At 37.7% G+C, this 21,523-nt stretch overlaps 1 protein-coding gene and 2 long non-coding RNA genes across 12 annotated transcripts in view; 1 reads left to right on the forward strand and 2 right to left on the reverse strand.

The window, feature by feature from the left end:
• LOC119716786 (uncharacterized) overlaps window positions 1-3,260 on the reverse strand; it is a 163,359-nt gene extending 160,099 nt beyond the window's left edge. For both annotated transcript variants that reach the window (XR_005265426.2, XR_005265425.2), the window contains exon 1: window positions 3,069-3,260. This is a non-coding gene — a long non-coding RNA (uncharacterized lncRNA). The remainder of the gene's footprint in view (window positions 1-3,068) is intronic.
• LOC110352263 (uncharacterized) lies at window positions 850-6,775 on the forward strand. The gene is made up of 3 exons (XR_002400947.4): window positions 850-1,804; window positions 2,575-2,670; window positions 3,242-6,775. It is a non-coding gene; the product is annotated as an uncharacterized lncRNA (long non-coding RNA).
• A 9,034-nt stretch (window positions 6,776-15,809) lies between these two features.
• Window positions 15,810-21,523, reverse strand: part of PCDH10 (protocadherin 10) — a 35,956-nt gene continuing 30,242 nt past the window's right edge. For 6 of the 9 annotated variants that reach the window (XM_038178453.2, XM_027456761.3, XM_038178451.2 and 3 more), the window contains one exon: window positions 15,810-20,717. In XM_038178453.2, the coding sequence (XP_038034381.1) occupies window positions 20,698-20,717 (20 nt within the window). In that variant the 3' untranslated portion in view covers window positions 15,810-20,697. Of the gene's footprint in view, window positions 20,718-20,745; window positions 21,177-21,523 lie in introns of those variants that run through there. The other 3 variants (XM_038178452.2, XM_038178450.2, XM_038178447.2) reach the window with 2 other exon arrangements.

Raw genomic sequence — 21,523 nt, forward strand, 5'->3', positions numbered from 1 at the left:
TTTCAGCATTTCCCCAGGTTGAGCAAACATCAGACAACCCTCTCTTGGGTCTCTGTGAGATCTTTCATCACTCCTGAAGTCTGGCTTGGCCAGCTTTTCCCTGCTGAAAGCAGGTTTTCTCCTTGGTGCACATCGCACTGGTTCACCACTTCATTGTGATCTCTAGAACCTTCCCCAGCGTGCGCACGCTAGGAAAGCAACTTCTGCCTCTTTTCCTTTCCAGTGGAAGTTAAACATAACAAGGAGTACCGCAGCAGCCAGGATACTGGAACTGTTCCTCTTTCCTGTCCAGCCACAACTTAACATAACATAGACTGTTCGGCTCACCTGATCAGCTAAACACACCACGCCACCCTGAACATGTTACCTCTGAGTTCTTACTTAAACTGCACTTTGAATATTTAGCCTCTCACAGTCTAAAACACTGTCTGAACTCCTGATGCCAGTTTGTGATATAATTGCCCAAATCAGAACTTTGTTTTCCAGGTTTCCTATGTAATGAATAAAAGTTAAACTATGAACCCCAAAATATGATTCACATACACATTGACACATACATATTCTGCAGTGATATATTCAAGTAAACATGAACAGAGAACACTACTTACTGAGGAAGGACTTAACATTGGAGGCATCTGCACCTCTCTCATCCCAGCTAGCTCAAGGACTTCCCACACTGCGCTGCATTAAGGAGTGGGTATGCATTATCTCCGCTTTTTTTGAGTTTAGCCATTTGAAGTACACATCAGACACTGGATAAATTGAGGTTACAGGACCAGTAAGCTGATGAACATGTCATTATTCCTAAACACTGATAAACGTATCATCTTCATGCAATAGGGTATACAAAGTTATTGCATGCCTGCCTGTTGAGAGCAAGGACTCACTTTCAGAATGAGAATATATGTCCTGCTGCTTTCTCATTTTCTTGAGGATTTTCATGTAATTTTCTGAAGATGTGGACTAAGGACAACTTTTGTTTTTTAAATAATTTCCTTCACTAAAAGCAAAAGACAATCCCACTGCCTACACCAAGTAATTTTTAAGATAGAAGATCTTATCAGCTAAATCAGACTTCTCATTAAGTTCCCTCTTGCTTCCCACTGCCTGAAATTTGGCCGTTATAGAAAAGAAAATGAATTGTTCAAACTGACGTTCTCATCACTTTTTTTCTACTGCTGAAAAAGCTTTCAGTTGAGAAACGAACTACCACATAAAAAAGACAGTGGAACATATGCATGAACTTCAATATACAAATTTGTGTCTGATTTCCCGTAAGTTAATAGGTCTTGATCTCCAGATCCTGTCAAAAGCTTTAAATATCCAAGTTTTCAGCTACTGCTGCTATTTAAGAACTTCATTAAAACTTTCTCAGCCTTCATAGAACTTGAACTCTGGAAGCAGTTGCAAGATAACAATCATAGGAAAGGGTATAACTAAGTTCATTAAGTATTTCCACAGCTGAGCCAAATTCAGTTCTCACTGCCAGGGTATTTGAATTAGGATACTTAACCTCATGAAGCTGATAACCTAGTGAAGAATTTGAATACAGAGAAAGGATGAAGGAAAAAGAGGATGTTTGAAATAGAACAATGAACCCTACATTACTAAAACCACTTGAAGCAAGTGACATTATCACTTACTGACTTTTACCATACTGCCAGAGTTGGTTTCTTTAGTCAGTAAACTATAAAGATGCTCTAAACCAGTGGTCTCCAAAGTGGGTTGTGCACACCCCTGGGAGCAGGCAAGACAATCCACCAGGATGCAGCAGAAAGATATTTTTGAACCATTACTAAATGAAGTAAGTAGTGTTTATTGCACTATTATCTCATCTTCTTCCTATTTTTTATAATGTACATAACACACTAGTATGTAGCTTATAAATAGGTATACAAATATTGGAAGTTTGTGCTCAAAACGTTTTTAATGATAGGAGTGTGCAATCAAAAAAGTTTGGTGAGCTACTCTACATAGCATATCTATCATAGAGCAGCATTCTGAATATTTGTAACATTTCTAAACCTCTCAAACATCCATAACTACTACAATTCTCTTCAAGCTATACAAAACTAACAGAAAATCCAGTTACTGTTAAACACATCCAGCTATTATGTAACCAAGTGCTAATATACATATAGTTTTCTCTTTTTTTTTTTTTCCCCCTTTACAACATCTGAACACAAATAGTCCATTTTCACATATTGAAGGAAAATTAAGGTTTTCAGCTGGCCTATCCATTAGTTTTCAAACTGGCTAGCTAGATCAAGATAGAGGTTTTTTATGGAGGTGGAATGGAAAAAAGAGGGGGGGGGAGGAGGCATGAGGAATATTTACTGAATTGGCATACAGCTGCCCCCGCCACTTGGCTGGTGCAGAGCATGGTTCTGAAATGGCTTCATTCTGTGCTTTGTCAAAGTAAATCTACCATTGTTTCACTCTTAAAAAGAAAAAAAAAAAAGCTTTCATCAGTATACATAAATAATTTCAAGATTCAGAAAGTATTACCTCCAAAGTAGGTATTTTTTTTTTTACTCAGCTCTACTTCATTATTTATTATGCCTCTATTTTCAGAGTAATATCAATAAGAAGAGCACAGAGGTTGGTTTCTGCCAATCAACCAAAAAAAAAAAAAAGCACTGAGGTCCAATTCCCGATACAGGCTTGAAGGTAAATGCATCTACAGTAACATTCAGAAACATAGCCCTACAGCACTCCAAGCCCATCCCCTGCCCCTTATTATAGTACCTCATCATCTGTTTTGTTTGTTTTGTTTTTTGGTTTGTTTTGTTTTCGTTTTTTTTTTTTTTAATTTTTACTCACTCCTAAGGAGAGGGTTTTCCTTGAGGCCTTTAGAGTATATTAGCTAATCTGCTCTTACAGCCCCCTGAGAGGCTCCCTCCAACACCTTATTTTCAGCACCTTATTTTGAGCCCAGCTGAAGCAGTTTGCCCTGACCAACATGCATTAGGCCAGACTAACTATTTTTACTGTCTAACCTATTTTTATTTCAAAGCCACCTTGTGTAAAAGCCAAAGGCTTCAGTGGCAAAGACAGGTCCCACTCACCTGCAGCAGACACATGCAGTGGCAGCGCTGTCCCAAACTGAAACCTGCAGCCCGTTAGACTTCTCCAGAGTCTCACAAAACCCTACACATCAAACAGGGACGCCGTAATCCTTCCTGGCCCTTTCCTACCCCCAGATTTAACACCCCCTCAACGTACTTTCACCCTTTTGCAGAACAGCCCTGAGAGCTCACCTCTGCCCTTGCGGCCCAGCCCACGCTGCAGCGCGCCCCCCCCCATCCTACCGCCGGGTCGCGCCGCCCCTCCGTGCCTTGCAACAGCACCGGCTGATGGCCAACATCTGCCCGAGAGGAGTTTTTGCTCCGTTAGAGCAGCCCTGGCTCGACAGCAGCCATTTCCCCCCTTCTACAGCTTTCCCGCAGCCCCCCTGCTGCTCCCGGCCCCGCTGCTTCCCTGCCCGGGAGCGGGGTGAGGACCCGGGGGGCCTGGTGGAAACAGGGAGAGCCCGGGAGGTTCATGCTGAGCCCCACACTTTGTATTTCTGTACGCCTCAATGAATTAATTTTAAAAAGCCTACAAGTGTTGTTTTTGAGGATCTGAATGCAAATCCCTCCTACGTGCCCATGAATGGAAGAAAAAAAAAAAAACAAAAAAAAACCACCAATTCTGTAGACAATGCATTTTAAACAAAAATGGAATATATATGCACATAATTTAGCTGGTTGCATTAAAATATACACATGAGAAAACACTTTACATATAAAAGAACCTGGTGTATTTCCATTCACAGGAAAAAAAAATTGCATGACTTTTCAATAATGGATCGGTAACTACTTTTCCAATGTAATTTTTATTTATTTTTTTATTTTAATGCTGGTAAAATAACGGCACCTGGAATAGTTGTGTGTACATTTCCCATTCCTCTTGCCCTGCTGCCTCATCCTTAGGCATGCCAGGAAGACAACTGTGTTGTGTGGAAAATACAGGCCCACACTATCATTTGCAGGATCACTCAATCTTAGATAAATTAATAAAAATGTCAACACGTGGCTGTGGGCTTTATGGCAGGTGAAGTGATGATGAAGATGAGTGAAGGCAGGACAGGGGTGTGGAGGAGCTGGTGCAGCCATGGTGGCGGGCTGGCAGCCCCCATGTGGGCCCGCCATGTAGGGCAGCTGGGAGCTGCTCCTGCAGAGCAGGCCAGGCCACTGGGCCCCTCAATTTCCTGCAAACCCCATCTCACCCAGCAAGGAGGCAGGGACTGCTTTGTTGGCAGAAGATGTGAGGGGCCCATGTCTGAGCCCCAGCTGGTCCTTGACCCCTTACCACCAGGCTTGTCCAGCCACAGTGGGGACCGCCTGGCCTCAGGCCCTGGGCCTCGTGGGGCTATCCCTTTTTATACTTTAATTATATCACAAATATCGTGTTTCTGTGTTTCTCTTCTGGAGCCATGAGGCAGTACTGGCCAGCAGTGGGGAGGATAACAGCTTCCACGGCAGCCTGTTCCTCCCACCGTGTGTAGCACTGATTCACCTTTTGGTATTAAAAAGAAAAATATAAGCTGATAAGCTATCCCCAGGCAGCGCTTTCGTGCTACCCAAGACAGCCTCCGTGGCTGCAGAGATCCTTCAATAAGCTGTCAAGAGCTGGCGTCCCTGTGTAAAGAGCTGTTCGTCCCTATATCTCATTTTAGATTGATGTACGTGCCACTTTCATATCCTTCAGCTCAGCGTAACATTTGCCCTTTCATGTTCTCAGTTTAAGCCACTGGGAATTCAAAGCTATTTCAAAGCATAATTATAGCAATCTGCATATAAAAGGCTATATGTCCTACAGAGGATTCCGCAGAAAAAAAGCAAACTCCTCGAAAGAAGAAAATTAGAAGTAAATCCCACAACTTAGATTCAGTAGTTAATACATTTTTCATCTGATGTGAACAGTCTGTGGATTTGTAAAGCCAATGGAAAATTGTCTAAGCCACTGTACTGAATCAGTCTTCACCTATGAAATAATGTAGCTGTTACAAGGGGCCCACAGCTTCAAAGATTGCTCTCTCCTCGAGTGTTATCCTGCGCCTTATTGACCTAAAGGCATGCTGCAAGGCTTGCTTGTTTAAGTGAGCTTTGAAGGGCTGGAGAGTTTCCCCACCTTCCTCCCTGTGGGCTGCTGCTAGCTCTTGAGGAAGGAGCAGTCTGTAGAAACATCACTTGCTAAACACATCATGGAAGAGATATAGGAGGTCTTTTAAATAGGTAAATCTATCAAGAGTTCTTCCCCCCCCCCAAAAAAAAAAATAAAAAATCTTCACTATAAATTGATAATGAACCACATAAAATTGTTTTGCTTTAACTGCATCATACTGCTCTATTATATACTAAGATTTGAGATACGGGAATTGTAGCCACAAATGTTATATATGCTGGTTCATAGAGAGCAGTTGGTTCATAATATTCCTTGCACTGAACATAGAGTATTAACCTCATCAAATTTCTTAAAAGGCCTACAAATCATTAGAGTGTTTTTAATTTACCTTACTAGCTTTACATACTTGGCTTAAAATCTCTACGACAAATATATTTTTTCTTTAATTTAAAGTTGAGCTTCATATAGTTACAGGACTTGAGGAAAATTACAATAAATTAAAATTGGAATATTTGCAACTTAATCATGTACTTGTAACACTGCTTTTCTGGCATTATGTTTCAGAGGTGGTTTCCCTACCATACAGATTCATACTCTCTTTCTAGTTTTCCTGGGATTGTGTTTTCTGTGGTTATGTTTCAGAGGTGGTTTCTCTGCCATATACCTTTTCCTTCTCTCTCTTTCTAATTTTCCAGTCGTCTTCCCCTCCAGCTTGTCATCATACTCTCTCTTTTGTGCCACTCACTTTTTTGGTTCTCCAAACTCAGTCTCCTTCCTCAGTTTCTTCTTCATAAATTTAGACTGTATGTAGAGGTTGTTTCCAAAGTAGCATAAAGGCCCTGGGAAAGTCACTCCAGATGAGCTTGCTTTATTCTCCCACAGCAACTTCTGCAAAAGCAGCCACCCCTTTCACCTTTCTTCTCATGCTATGTAGGTAATGTAGGTAACATACTGCAGACAAAGACACTCTTTGTTTTTCTAAGACCTTAAAACACTGGTATTTATTGGTTGTCTGAGAAAACCTTCCCAGAATGTTAAAACCAATATCATTATCATTAATTATATCAATAATCAGAGAATTTGCATCCAGGATGTTTAGAAATGTGGAGATATATGATTTTTTTATAAAGCGATATTGTGAAGGGTCTGGACCTCAAGATTTCATTTTAATAATAGTGTGTTACAATGGTCAGGACTCTCAAAGATACTGGAACAGCTCAGGGAAATCAACATTAAAACAGGAAACATACAAGTACCGTTTCTGTATGTGTAGGCTTTATTAATAAAATGCACGTCTGTTACTGTTTTTCAACTTTGTTTATTCTCTTGTTTGAGAAAGATTGATTTATAAATTGCAAGAAAGCTCTTTCAATATGGATTTAGCCCTGATTAAATTTTCTAGGCCAAACTGTGGTAAAATTAATAACAATGATTGTTTACTTTTAAATAAACTTCAGAACATCCCCTTGATTATAAGCAAGTCTAGTGTGAGCATGTATTGGTAAACATGTATTACAAAAAATAAAATGCTGGCAAAAAGATTAGGAGTAGAAAGAGGATTTCTCAGAAGTTCATGAGAGTCAGCACTCAGTCCTGATTAAAAGTGTTTTCTTGCTTGTTATTTGGAAATGCAATAATTTGCTTTTATTTAAAAATCCTGTATATTTTAGAAAATGAATAACTTCAGGCTTTTAGCAGAGAAGCATTGAAGCATATGGTAATCCCAGTCCCAAACACTAAAATGTGCCTGTCTGTGCCAACTCTTAATTACCAGCTCATTAACACTCAGGTGTCAATTGCTGGTGGCAAAGGCAATACTCAGTTGGCCTGGTTTCTGTCATGCACAATGTAATTAAATTGACCTCCGCAAAAGGAGCCCAGTAGTTGCCTGATACCACTTGGACACCGATTGCCGCACTAATCACAATCGTGTAATTTAGTGAATCACACAGTGTAATGAGGGAAAGACTCTGGAGAGTACCAAATTGTACTTGCATATGTAATAATGACTTTAAGGACAATTAGGGAAATAATCGTTGCTCTGTTTTCTTCCAAGCTAATAATGAACTGCAGCAACTATTTGAGTTTGTGTTGTTGATTTAAAACTTTAGCTGCTGTCTAGTATTTTAAAATAATGGTTAGCAGCAATTAAAATGTATAAAAATAAATAAATATTTCAGTACTAGTAAGAAAGCTCCAGCTTCACTATTAATAGCCTCACAACAGGTTATAGTTTCAAGTACTACTGGCTGCCTAATTAGTATCTGACACCTGTTTTGGATTGTGTGTCCCAAGAGAAAAGGGCGATTAAATGTACTTCACTGCTCTCCAAAATGGGCCAGTGTGCAGCCACCCCACTTCACTGTGTCGTGCGCGCCTAGTGGCGATGTGAAGGAAACCCACCAGGCTCATGGATGGAGAGAGACCATGGACATGCTGCTTCCCAGGCATGGGCTCCAGCACCTGAACATACCATTCAGTCATAATTACTTTTTTTGACCAAAGTTTTAAAAATGCAGCTTTCTTTGATCAGTGTACAGCCTCTGAAGAAGACTCTCTGCCTTGGGACTTAAGACAGAGCTCCTACGCTTCAACTTACTTTATGGACTTTTTGGCACTTAAATGAAGCATCAGAATTTGGAGCATAGTTATCTGTAGCTCCCTCTTAGCCAGGTAAGCAGCTCCAGCAGTTGTTTCAGGGCTGTTTCAATTTCAGCTACCCCCGATAGTCTTCTCTCTATCCCTGAGCTACTTACCACCTTACTGCTATATCCTAATTTGCTCACCTGACATCAGCATCTAATCTTGGATGGGATGGATTTGGGCTATAACATGAAAACCGCAGTTCAAACTTGCGAGCTTCCAAAAGGCCTGCTACACCTTAAAATCAGGGTTTCATCTTCATTACTTCTGAAGGCTCTGAGTCCCCAGGCAGATCTCTGAATCTTACACAAGTAGTAAAATTCTGGCCTGATATTTCTTTTGAGAAAAGCTGTAATATTCAACTTTTCTTCAACATCCCTGCTCATACTCTGCCAGCAGGCTATCTTTCTGACGCACATTGGATGGGTACTAACAAATTTCAGTACTGTGTAGATTAGGTTCCTGCTTCTCAGTGTTGGGTATTTTCCTTTGTGATCCTCTGTTTGAAACTCTTAAGATCTGCTCTTCACTCTCATAATTAAATTGTAAGATGAGTATGGTAAGGCCACCTTATATTAGTGTGTTTGTGCATTCCCTAATACAAGCATATGGTGGTGATGTGAAGGAAACCCATCAGGTTTCCTTGGTGCAAGACTAAGTACGGTCCCAGGTAAGGGCTCCAGCACCCAAATGGTATGTCAGACACAATTACTCATTTTGAGTAACCACAGGTGGCTATGAATGGGTCTCCTCTGGGCTCTTGTTTTACAGATACTGATAGATAAATGAAAATCTGATATCCCAAACCAAGTATGAGTGAGAAATCCATATATTGATACACTGTATTGATATATTTTTGTTCATCAACAGATGACATACTTGCAATACAAAGCAGAATTCTTATGAAATGTATAATCTTTTAACATATACATTTTAACATATAATGCAATTAACAAGTATTTTGTGTGGGGATATTGGATTATGTCAATCTATAACACAATGGTAAAGCTAAAGACTGAATTTAAAACTCTGCTATAGGTATTTTGCATATAATAAAACCCCATATCTTAGATTTTTTCTTTTATGCTGATGATAACAGTGGGATATCTGAGCCCTGAGCATATGTATGATCAATTCAATTGTCATGGTGAGTGGTTAAAAAAACAGTGCCAAAGACTGCAAGTCATCTGATGAATAGTTACTGAGCTGGGAGAAGAACAAAGCTTTAAAAAAAAAAAAAAAAAAAGTAAAAACTTTAGCTCCTTGAGAATGATGTAAACAGATTTGCTGACAAGTTTATGCAAAGCATGCAGAAGGAGAAAAATAATTTCTAGAGATGTTACAAAATCTAAAGAAAAGATGAAAGCATTTTGTTGATGATGTGTTTATTAAAGATTGTGAATTCCGGAGAAGTGATCCGTCTAACAAAGAGAAAGCAATGCTGTGCAGAGATTATGAACAAAAGGGAAGGATCTCTCTTGAAGAGTGACAGGCCATCAAGGAAAGACACTTTCTAGTCAAGTGCTAACAGCTGTAGCAGGTGAGACTCAATCGGTTGAAAGGTATCCAATCTGCAAACAAGAGGAATTCAATGCTATTTCATGCATAAGTTCCTACCTGAAAAACAGTGCTCAGCATGGATTGCATAAATATGCAGCTAAGGGAGGAAGAAAAATTCACTGTACCTGCTCAGAAATTCTTAAAATCAGGCTTCGGAGATGCAGTATTAAAAAGTAAATCTGAAAGTATTTTCAGATTAAAAATACATTCAACAATTAATTTATTCTTGGTTGCAAGTTATGAAGGAACCTCTCCTCAGCATAGGTAAGGACCAGCTGATGGTCTGCTCTCTGGGGCTCTGCCTCTCCTGCTCATCCAAAGAAAGGGAACCACAAAGTGCCTTCATGGTGAAGCCCAAGTGAAGTGAGCTCACTCTGCTAAGGTGCAGGTGGCACAGTGCCACGGATATGACGGCTAGCTGTAACCTTCTCAGACTGCAAACTTTTGCTAATTGTAGTAACTATTGTACAGCATAAGAACATATAAACAATCCTAATAAAAACACCTGACATTTAAAGGCATTTTCCATTTGCTTTTTGAGAGGCAATGCACAATACAAATTTGTACAGAAGTACTGAGATATGTAAATGATGCTTATAAAGCACTTACCCCGCGCTCCTTTCACAACATTGTGAGTTACTCATTCATCACCTGTATTGTCTACAACACTCCATCTGTATTTCATATTGCTTTCCTCCCCTAAGGAATCAAGCCCTCATTTGTGTGTGTGTGCGCTTCCCCTCCAACACCGACTTTCCCACTCTTTTTGATCATGACAGCTGCTAGTGATTTAACATACAAATGGCAGCCAGAAAGCAGCAGGCCACAGAGTGTCATTTGTTATGCCATTTTGTCTTTGACTCCAGACACTCTAAGGGGAATAAAGAGAAGGATGGTGCTGACATAATTCAAGGTGACGAGCAGATTCTTCTAACTTGAAGGGGCTTCTTGTGATCTTCCATATTATTTAAGGGTTCAATGCTTTCTGAGGTTTTGATCCTTTAGGTAAGCTATTTTTTCCCATTTGAGCTTCTGTATGTGAGTGAAAGTGCAGAAGGAATAGAACAGGTTGTTAAAATACAGAATTGATCCAAAGAGGGAAACTCCCCAGCAGCAAGGCAGAACAGTCACTGTTGTCCCATTCCTATCAAAGTCTCTAGGGGAACACCAGTCGTGGGAGCAGGATGGGAGCAGGGAGAGATCTTAACTTCTAGCAATACTGCCTAGAGGCAATATAGTCTGGGGGGCTGCTGAAAAATTGACAGACTTCTGCTATAACCAGTTTACATCAGGAGCACAAAGGAATTAATTCAGATATACTCTTAATATTATGCCATTTCTTTTCAACTAGTTTGAGTTCTGTACTGTAACTTCTAGAGGGACAACCCAACATCTCACTTTTAAATTCAGTTTGCATTCATTGATTTTTTTATGTATATTCACTGAGCTATAAAACTGTATCTCTAACTAGATTTTTGGTATTTTGATTAATGGGTTGGTCTACCTTTTTTTACAATGGACCCAGCAGGGCAAGATGTCCACCTGTAGTAAACTAGTATCACAGAAATACACACTGGACTGAGAACCTACTTTTATTCTCCAATTATTTAGAATAAACTGGAGTTGAAGGAGGATTTCACCTGCATACCGAAAAAAAAAAAAGTCAGAAAAATTCTTCAAATAAATTTATTTTCATTTGTTTCCTACAGCTAAGAAATTATGTTACTTGTTCAAGCTACTGACAAGCCAAATTAAATGTCTTGGGAGGAAGAGAAAACTGGGGAAAGGGAGAGACAGAACTGTTATAGGTACAAGTTTTTTCTTTGCAAGAGCAGATCAAGACCAAGAAGGAAGAAAAAGGACCTTGAGGAACATTACTGACAACAAATGCACAGGAAATGTTTGATTTATTTGAAATAGCCATAATTCTGCAGTCTAAATACTCTAGTAGTTTACAATAACACAGCAGCAAGGAAATAAAACTATCAAAATAAAAGCCCATCTCAAAATGAAATGTTCCTTTTCCCACCCTCTTTGGAGTATCTCTTCTACAACAGAGGCATGTTGTGCCTGGCAGCAGCACGGTCTGTAAGAACAGGTTGGACAGGCATGTATTGGTAATGGGATTGCAGGAGAATTGGGAGCAATGGCCTCTCAATGTCTGCGCACAGAGGGGCTGAGGGCTGGGACATTGGCCTCTGGTGCAGGTCAGCATCAGGCCTGAAGTGAGGGGAACTGGGATCAGACACAGCCCTGAGGTGTCTGAGGCCATCAGAGTAGTTCCAGAGAGTTGAAGGGGTGAATAAATCCTCTTTTTATAACAGTAGTTCCATAAACCTCATTTATTTTATTATTTTATTTTATTTTATTTTATTTTATTTTATTTTATTTTATTTTATTTTATTTTATTTTATTTTATTTTATTTTATTTATTTTATTTTATTTTATTTTATTTTATTTTATTTTATTTTAATATATATATATCCAGCTTATAATGTCCAGATACTTACGCCAGGGAAACACTGAAGAAGAAGTGTTGTTTCCCAGCTTAACTGATACAGTAATTCTGTTGACCTCTATAGGATGACTTAGGAAAGATTTACCTTCTGGGAATGTATCCAACTGTCCAGAATCTCTGAACTTTTCAACATCCGCCAGGCAAATACCAGCTAAGTTCTTCCCAGTAATGTCTTCTTTTAGTATCAGATTTTTAGACTGCCCTTACCACCATTATGCCTTGTGTATTTTCCAATAAAACATTCATCTACATGACTAACACGTCAGATGTGGTTTGCTCTCTTGCCCTCTCCTTTAGGCAAGAGGGCAAGCTCTCTAATGGTTCTGTAATGTGCCTAGCACCACTCTGCATGCCAGCTACAAATACCTATTGAGCAGAATAAAAAATTGTATAAAATATTAAGTACTCATTGGAGAGCAACCAAATGAGTCTATATTTAATGAGTGATAATCTGTAGAAGGTGCCACATATGCCTAGTTCTTGCACCAAGAAAAGGTGCATTTGTAAAATGGAAAAGCAAAATGGGAGATAATACTTTAGAAACTCTTCTAAATTGGATTATCTGAGACAGAGAACTGAATACAGATTTCTCACATCCTGAAAAAATACTCCAGAAGTCATGTCACCTGCTCTGGTAATTTCAGGTACGTAGTCCTTAACATCATGGGTTTTCTGAAGGATCCTATTTTTAGGTATTCTGAGAAGACATATATTGAACAGAAAACTGCCAGAGAAAGAAGTGCTGATGGAGGCCCTTTTTATACCATACTGATAGTAGTATTCACCCACGACGTTGGCCCCTGAGGACAAATGCTTCTTTTATACGATGGGATCTAGACCCAATTTTCTTTTCCCAGCCCTCCCTAATCATCAAATCCAGAAGGATTTAGGTTCTGAGTGGAAAGATGAAGAGCTCTTCATTGCTGTCTTTGAAGCTGTCCCATTTTGCAAAGAATAATTACATATTCTTTTGACAGTGAGACCAAGGGCACCAAATTGCATATTGCTCTCTAGACTGCTAGTTAGCTCATTAACCTGCATGTGGGGAGATCTCAGTATTGTAGCACCCATGTGGGCTTACATTATTTTATATTATAATCACTGTTGGTGGTGGGTTTTCTTATTATTTTGATTTAGGAACTAGGTTCTATTCCCGCCTCTGCAATAAACTGCATTATGAAATTTCTCAGTTATGCTTCAGTAAAATAAGGATAGTGATACAGGCATCTGTTGTAACACTGGAGTATATTTTGCTTACTAATAAAGGATATAAAGCACACAGAACAGCAGTCAATAGAAATCTAACTTGGAAATTAATGTGTTTTTTTTTTTTTTTTTTTTTTTTTTCCAGCTATGCATACATTTTCCACTGCTAAAGGTTATTTTTTTTTGGATGAGAAAAGTAAGACAGATTATTTTGTATTATTATTATTTCCTAAAGTTTTGGATCTGTGCACATTAGCAGTGTGTTCAGTGAGTTTGTAGATTTCACTCTGCAAATGAAGAATTAAAAACCTGATGAGTCTGTGTGCAAATGGTGCTTTCCAGCTTACTGCAGATAGAATGGAAACAGGAAAGAAATTTCCTCAGCCCAGTAAAACACCGTGCAGATTTCAAATACTTTCTGTTATGACTTTTCATACCCTTATTGCTGAACAGCGGAGGTCTGGAAATGAGTTAGGTAAAAAAGAAAATGGTAAACTTCCTGCTTTTCCCTAGTGTAAGTGCTACTTCTTGGATCAGATTTGCTAAATAAAATGAAATAAACCTGAGACTGAAACACAAGACCTGACAACAGCAATTTAATAACCAAATTTAAAAATGGCAAGCTTAATATAAGTTTCCATATGCTGTCTCTGACCTCTATCCCCCTCATTGGGCCTGATCCTGACCCCTGCCCTCAGGCCCAACTCATCCCTGTCCCCCAGGAGGTGCCTGGTGCTGGGGGCTGGCCCCCACTGGCCCCTGGCAATAGTGTAAGAAAGACTATGATATATCACCTGCAGCTATTTTTCAACTCAGCTGTGACTGTTTTAATTTAGATGTGTACATGGAGTATCAAGGAGCTGTTCTTTGTCGGTTATTTATTTATTTATTTATTTTTTTCCAGAAGCTCAGTGAGGTTTAATTATATCAATACAAGGTATACTGCATTTTCTCCCTGGACTGTATTAATTAACTATCTTCTAGTTCCAGCGCTCACTCTCTGGCTTCTTTCTTTGTTGCCAGTCAGAATATAAATCAAACCAAGCCTCTAACAAAAACTGAATGGCTGTGAGCTCCAAGGGCATCATTTAGCCTCATCTTCAGGGGTTTGAGCAGGATAATGTTTGCTTGCATTCATCATTTTTTTTTTGCAGATAGCATAAGCCACAACAAATATATTGCTCTCATGGTGAAATCTTTCTTTTTCATGATATTTATGTTCCTGAACAAAGCACTATTTAAGTACCAATTAATGTCATCTGTGAGACTAGGAAAAGCTGAGCACTCTCTGTCTTCTTCGTGGTGGAACAGTCCCACACCACTGCTCTCCTGTCAGCATCCCATAAAGTTCTTGCTCTAAATTAATCTGATACATATGTAAAATAGTTGTAGTGATGGAGGTGGAATTAATATTTAGTTTTGACATCAGGGTTCATTTAGCTCTTTTTTTTTTTTTTTTCTTTTTTTATTCTCGTCGAACAGGAATACTCCTACCTGCCCACACACGGAGACCCTCTAGTATGTCTATACTCCAAGTAAAAGTGAGACCAGAAACGTTGATAGGATACATCTTTCCATCTAGGCCTGAAAGGAGATGATGTGATTAGGAAATTTGTTACCTTCCAAAGCAAAACTTTTGGAAACATTACTTGTTGGGGCTGGTATTTTCTTTACTTGCTTTGTTCACATTTTCAACCACCAGGTTTGGCAGTGTGAGAATACTCTGGTTCAATGAATTTTTTATTCTTTGCCCATTTGCATTTTAAAAACACGAATATATCTTTTCAGGACTGCATTTCTGTTTCGGTCTTCTTAGGAAATCTGAACAGAGATGTCATTTAACATATTTCATTATTTTGCTTTAAGATAAAATCACTAGAAAGATGTCTGTTTTAAACTGACATATAGCAACATCCAAATTTCAGAACTCGATTGCACAGGTTCTTAAAAGCAGAGCTAGTGAAGTTTCCCATTTTTTTTTTTTGGTGTCAAATAATTTTATTGCAAGCTGTTCTTGCTTAAAAATGCATGTGCATAAAGAAAGAAATGAGAACTTCCTTTTGCTCTCCTTCAAATCACTGCGGCTTGGACCATTGCCTTTAATGGAATTAGGCTCTGATGCATATAAAATACAGTGCAGTTTTGCAACCTGAATGTTTGAATCCAAGACTTCTAAAACTTAAGGTTGTTATGGTTACATTCACTTTATCATGTTCTCATAAGGCATTGTTATACAATACATTACTCCTCGCTCTTAGTGCAACTCAAAGATGAGTTATCCAAAATATGCTTTTAAGCTAATCATGAGGCGAACTTTAATCTTTGAAATGCACATATTTGGAAGCATACTGTTTCATTAATTGCTTGGCTTAACTGAATTTTCCCTACTGTATAACATAATATAAAATATAAATAAATATTCTAATACATATTCACCTTTTTGTCTTTGTCTCTCTTCAGTATGATTGGTAAACATCATTTGAACCCTGTTTGCCATTTTTGGTGTCTTCAGAATGACTACAGTGGTTAACATCCAGAGGACATTTTAATCAGTGCTGACACAGAGAACAAGAAAGTTTTAGCACAGTATGTTTCATCTTGACTCAGCAAGATTTCCAGCACTCACATTTACACATTTTTGACAGGATGCTTCCTAAATGAAGCATTTGCCTTCTGGAGAACTACACCCACATAGATTTCATTTTTCCTGATGTCTCAGCCAACATACAATATCATGAACTTTATTAACAAATTCAACTTCAAAAACAATTTCAATTCAAGAAAGCTGTCCAAGTTAGTTCTTGCTCATTTCTTACATATGAGGATATCTACAAAAACACAGATGCTCAGCAATGAATTTTAATGGATGTGTGTATTTGTTTGTATATATGTATCCATTTCATATCAAGACAGATTAGCAGATTAGAGACAAAAAAAGTGAAGGAGTTCTTTAAGACAAATTTGAGCTCTGATTGTAGGGATCAGTGCAATGGACTTAATTGTTTCAGAATTTCCCATAGCATAACATAATAATAAAGTCTTACTGGCTGCCTTTTACTTTATTTCAAATAGAACGAACAACTTCCTGTTCTTCGTAGAGATCTGATGCTAATGCTTTGCAATCAAAGTGCTATGACTAAATGCATATCAAAGATGCTCATTTTGGCCCCTACGCCTTTGTATAGATTTTAATCAAAAAGTCCCAATGCCATAGAACTCAAGACTTGAACAAGGAACAATGGCAGGATATGATCAGCTTTCTCCATACAAGACATATAAATATTTAACAGCCTTGCAAAATTGCAATGACAATTTATCAGCCTAGGAAGACTATCTATTTATCCACCTTTTACCCTGAGGAATGATAGTACTTTAAAGAAAAAAAAGAAAAAGAAAAAAAAAAAGTCTACTATGAGCAGGTAAAATTTTTAAAATCAAATGCTGAATTGATTGTGGGTGTAATGTATGAAGAAGGGGCTGAATTCAAATACCAAATACAAAACTCCATTCTACACTAAGGGACAAGTCTAATTTTCTAATATCATAAATGTGTTTCTACCCTTCTCTTTGCTTTTACTGATAAGAGTGTACTCCTGTAAGAAAAAAATCCAGTGGCAATTTACCAGATTTTGAACTATCATTATATACACACACACATACCCCCCCAACACACACATATATAGTGACTATAATGCAGGAAGCATAATTTTTACAAATTATATATATCTGTGCACTGTCATTCCACTTAGTTTTGCAACAATACTGTTGAAAAATCACTACACCTTGTTCAAATAAGCTGAGAATATATTATTGGAAATACTTATTTTTATTTTTCTCTTAGTAGGCAGCTTAGTAAAAACCTACACTAAATACCCCAAATTTTATTTCAAAAAGTGAAATATTTTAGTATTTCTCAGTTTTGGAATAATCAGTCTGGAAGAAACTAAACACTGGTTTGGAAGAAATTGAACAGGCAAGCTGCTTAGGTATCCATTGCTACATATCTAAATCAGGAATACAAAACAAAACAAAACAAAACGTATCTGATTTCATTTTGTTTTCCTTTATAAAACACTGTCCTGTGCTGAAACTTTAATTTACAACACAGGAAGTTCTTCACACAGCTTGTTCTATTACGTTCATAAATTTTATGCAAATTTAAACATTAAATATTGCTTCTGATACCTAATTGAAGGATAGAATGTCCTTATTCCTACAGCTGTGTACAGATAACATCCTCCGAAGCTCAATATGCCCTACTAGGAAAATTATGGAATGACAGGACTGAGAAGCTAGTTCATGCCTTTTCTTTGAGGCAAGTTTAAGTACACTTACATCATCCCTGACAGGTATTTTTTGAAATATTCATGAAATCCTTTAATGAAGGTGGTTTCAGAACCTTCCCTATTTCAGCTTATGGATATAGATTCCTCTGTAATATTCAATCTAAATATTTTCCCCCAAGTTCAGTTTGCTTTTTGTCCGATATGGGAATCAGAATCCTTAGACATTTGTATCACATATGCTTCAAGGAAGAGGCAAATACAAAAGGCTAATGTTTAAAGGCATTTACATACCTATCATTGCAGACAGGCACCTAGTAGCATGACAGATGAAATACATGGAGATGCTGAACAATTCAGTTTCAGTGGGAAGTGGCTAGATGCATCAGGTATCTTTCCCACTAACACATATAATTAGGGAAGAGATTGAACCTTTCCTGACATACACACTTTTCAGAACTTCTCTTGGGACATGACAGCTAAGTACCATTTTCTAATGTGGCCTAAACCTCACGTCATCAAATGTTACCATACTGAAATTCACAGTGATCTAGGGAAATCAGCAAAAGTCTAAATATTTTGGGAGCCCAGGATGTAGTACTTAAAAACTTTCTGTTCCTCTGCAGTTCTGTATCCTATCATTATTCCCTCTGAGACTCTCCCAATGAACTCAGAAGGATGTTCATGTATACATAGACCAAAGTCTCTATTATCGAAAGGAAAGGACATATGAAGATGTGTATATTACATACGTAGTTCACTGAAGGAGTTCAGTTATGGAAATGAATGACATGGTTTGATATGGTTAAGTCTTTCAGAAAAAAAAAATCTATGCAAATGTGAAGGCAGTTTTATCAAACAAAAATACTTCACTGATTATGAAAAAAGAAAACAAATATTTTTTTCCTTCCCAAAGACTGAAAATAAACACTACAGTATGCGTCTACAACTGAAGAGATACTTGGAAATAAGGAAAAAACAGTTCCATGGAGGACAAAGACTTGCTTTTAAAGCAGAAACAACAATTTAACAGGCTTTACGTGAAGAATATGTCAAAAAATTCATTGCTGTTCTTCATAAAACTAACAAGGCATGTAGGTGACTAAAAGCCCCACTACCTACAGCTAGAGAAACATTCCACTATTATTGTTTGCTCAAATCAATAGCCATTCTTGGCACTAGTTTGTGTGTTTTCTATGGCATATACATTTTTAAAAGGATCCCCCAAATAGTTTATAGTTACACAAATGTGCTAGAAATATGCATTAGAAGTGTTTAAGAATGATATTTTGCTAAGAGTAGTGAAATTAACTCCAGAGCTCAGTCCAGCTGTTTGAACAGAGAGCTCCCACAAACTGGTCAGGAGTCTTGTTTGGCTCCTTAGCTGGATGGTTTCCATACGAATGATTTATCTAGCTTCTAGAAACTGGCATTATAAACAAACAAACAAAAATAATGACAAAAGGAAGAAAACCAGACTCAATAACCACATAGTAGTGGCTAAAATCTGCTTCTCGCATATTTATCCTGTGGTAGCACTGGTGGGGATATCAGAATTCATACATAACAGCATGATCCAAATTCAACTGCAATCAATGAAAGCTTTTTTTGTTGTCTTAATACTGGATTGTCCCTAGGCATTTGTTCAAATTTGGCTAGACATTGTTTGACAATACAGTGTTCTATCATTTGTTTTCAATATTTGACAGATACTAAGATACAGCCAGGAAAAAAAAATACAAAAAAAGGAAAAAAAAAGAAAAAACATTTTACTAGATTTTTACATTTAGTAAATGGTACTTAAGCTCCATGGACATGAACATAACTTGTAACTTTACCTTTGAAAGTTTACCATTTTCAATCTTTCATAGAAAAGAAATGCTCTAAGATACCATTTCAAACCATATAATTGTTACAGAACATAAAGAGTATATGCAAGGGCTTAATCCTTTTCCCAACAGAGATGGTAGCCAACCCCCCTTTTTGGGAGAAGGGTCAGCTGAGAATGTGCCATGTTCCTAATTTCAAACCTCCCTTGTGATAAAAGAGTCAATAGTTTGGCATGTACTTTGCCTTTGTAATTTGAATTCTATCAATAACTATTCCTAGCCACAAGAGAAATATTTTATGCAATATATTTGTATAGTTTCACAAAACTATGTCAGAGAGATGTGCGCATTTGTGTGTGTGTATGTATGTATGCATATTTATGAGTTTGGGATGATTTTCTTAAAATACTTAACTTCACTTACATTATATTTTACACTGCAAAATGTACAGACACCCAGTGTTCTTTTTAACAACATATACAGGTGAGTTTATAGAGCCTTATAAAAGATTTTGTGATTCCAAATTAAAAACCATAGAAATATAATCAAAATAATGGAGAGTGATTTATACCTCTGATAGTACATAGCGCTCATTCTGGTAATATTGACAGCTGCATCTTTGGCATTGAAAAATCATTACAACTTTTAGACAAAATGTTGTTGCTTACAGCTTTTTTTTTTTTTTTTAAACAAGAAAAACAGGATTGACCAAAATACGAATATTGGGGAAGTACTACTAAAGGTTTATTTTATTTTTGTTTTCAGCAAGGATAGCTTAGGAACCCTGAATTACCTTCTCACTTTAGTGTATGGTGTAGACTGTATGAATCCATTTAAAAATCAACTAAGTTGTACCACATTTTTCGGAAAATTATATATAATATAATATATATATATTTTATATTTATTTAGAAGCTTTGAAATAGTACAGTAAACACTTTGCAACACGGTGTATAAACTACAGAATGTCTTTGATAATTTTGTGGGTCCTCAGATTAACAACATTTTTGAGACCCACGGGTGAAAAGAACATGATCACAATCTCTCTTGTAAAGTTGGAATAGTTTGGGGAACACTTGATCACACAAAAATAATATAAAACAGTCAAGTTTAAAACAGTGATATTGCATTTATAATGCACATTTCTTTTATCTGTACGATTGGCTTCTTGTGGTGAATATAAACATCTAAAGGGCTCAGTGACATTTTGGAGAGAGAAAGATATATAGTGCTGTAAACAGGCACACACTGATCAGAGAGGCAAGATCAGTTGCCTCTGAAGTTTCTACAGTTCTACACATTTCAACTCATTTCTCAGGCCTGCTGAGAGCAATTAGGTCCTATTGTTGGCCATGATGTCTCCAACAGCACACAAATCCTTCAGTTAGACAGAACTGGATGGCCAAGATAATGAAGTTGAAAGTTGATGCTTTTTGTTGGTCGACTTTTGTGCAAATCATGCTGCTTCAGGTAAGTCCTGTAGAAGTGACTAGCATATCCTTTTCCGTGCTGCAGAAAAGAAAGAAAGACACTTCTGAGAGAAAAAGGAAAAAAATCAGTCTCCAACAGTTCTTAGGTTTAGTATTTCTTAGGGTGTAGAGAAACAATCAAAACTTGTCACAAACTGCCGCTTAATGTTCCCATTGTAGCAAACAGTTTAACGTTGATTCACTTTTCAGAGAAAAGTCTTTTTGAGGCTTGATAGTCTGAAAACCAAACTTCACATGCTGTTTTATTATTCTGTCTAACATGTCAGGGCAAGCATTCCAGTGTGCCTATGCAGCACCAGTACCAGAACATGGCAAATAGTCAGACTTGCAGGTTCATTACTACTGGAATTTCCAAGCCTATTTTTTCCTAGTTCATCTTGTTATTTGCAGCAAGATCTAGAATCCCCCAGATTCAGAAGCCGGTTTTCATTCCCTTTCAAAGTGAACCATTATCCTCATCACCAAATGACCCTTTAGTCTGGTTTGACAGAGAGATGAAAAAATGGTGCATTAGTGCTACAATTCAAATTTCAGCATTTACTGTCAGCCTGTAAATTAACTCATGTTACACAGATGAAGAAGGTCAATGCATTAGCAAACCCACCAGCTAATCCACCAGCTGTGCTAGCTATATTACCTCAAGACATTGGCTATTTTAACTGTAATTGGGAGCAAAGGTAACAAATGATTTGTACTAGCATTCAGAAAGACCCTGGGTTAAATTCTGATCTCAGTTACACATGAAGTCAAGACGAGGAACTGGCTCACTTGCTGAAGTATTGTTATTACTGCTATCACCATCATCTGCATCATCATTATTACTGT

This window comes from Anas platyrhynchos, chromosome 4, assembly GCF_047663525.1.
Source record: "Anas platyrhynchos isolate ZD024472 breed Pekin duck chromosome 4, IASCAAS_PekinDuck_T2T, whole genome shotgun sequence".
Lineage (NCBI taxonomy): Eukaryota > Metazoa > Chordata > Aves > Anseriformes > Anatidae > Anas > Anas platyrhynchos.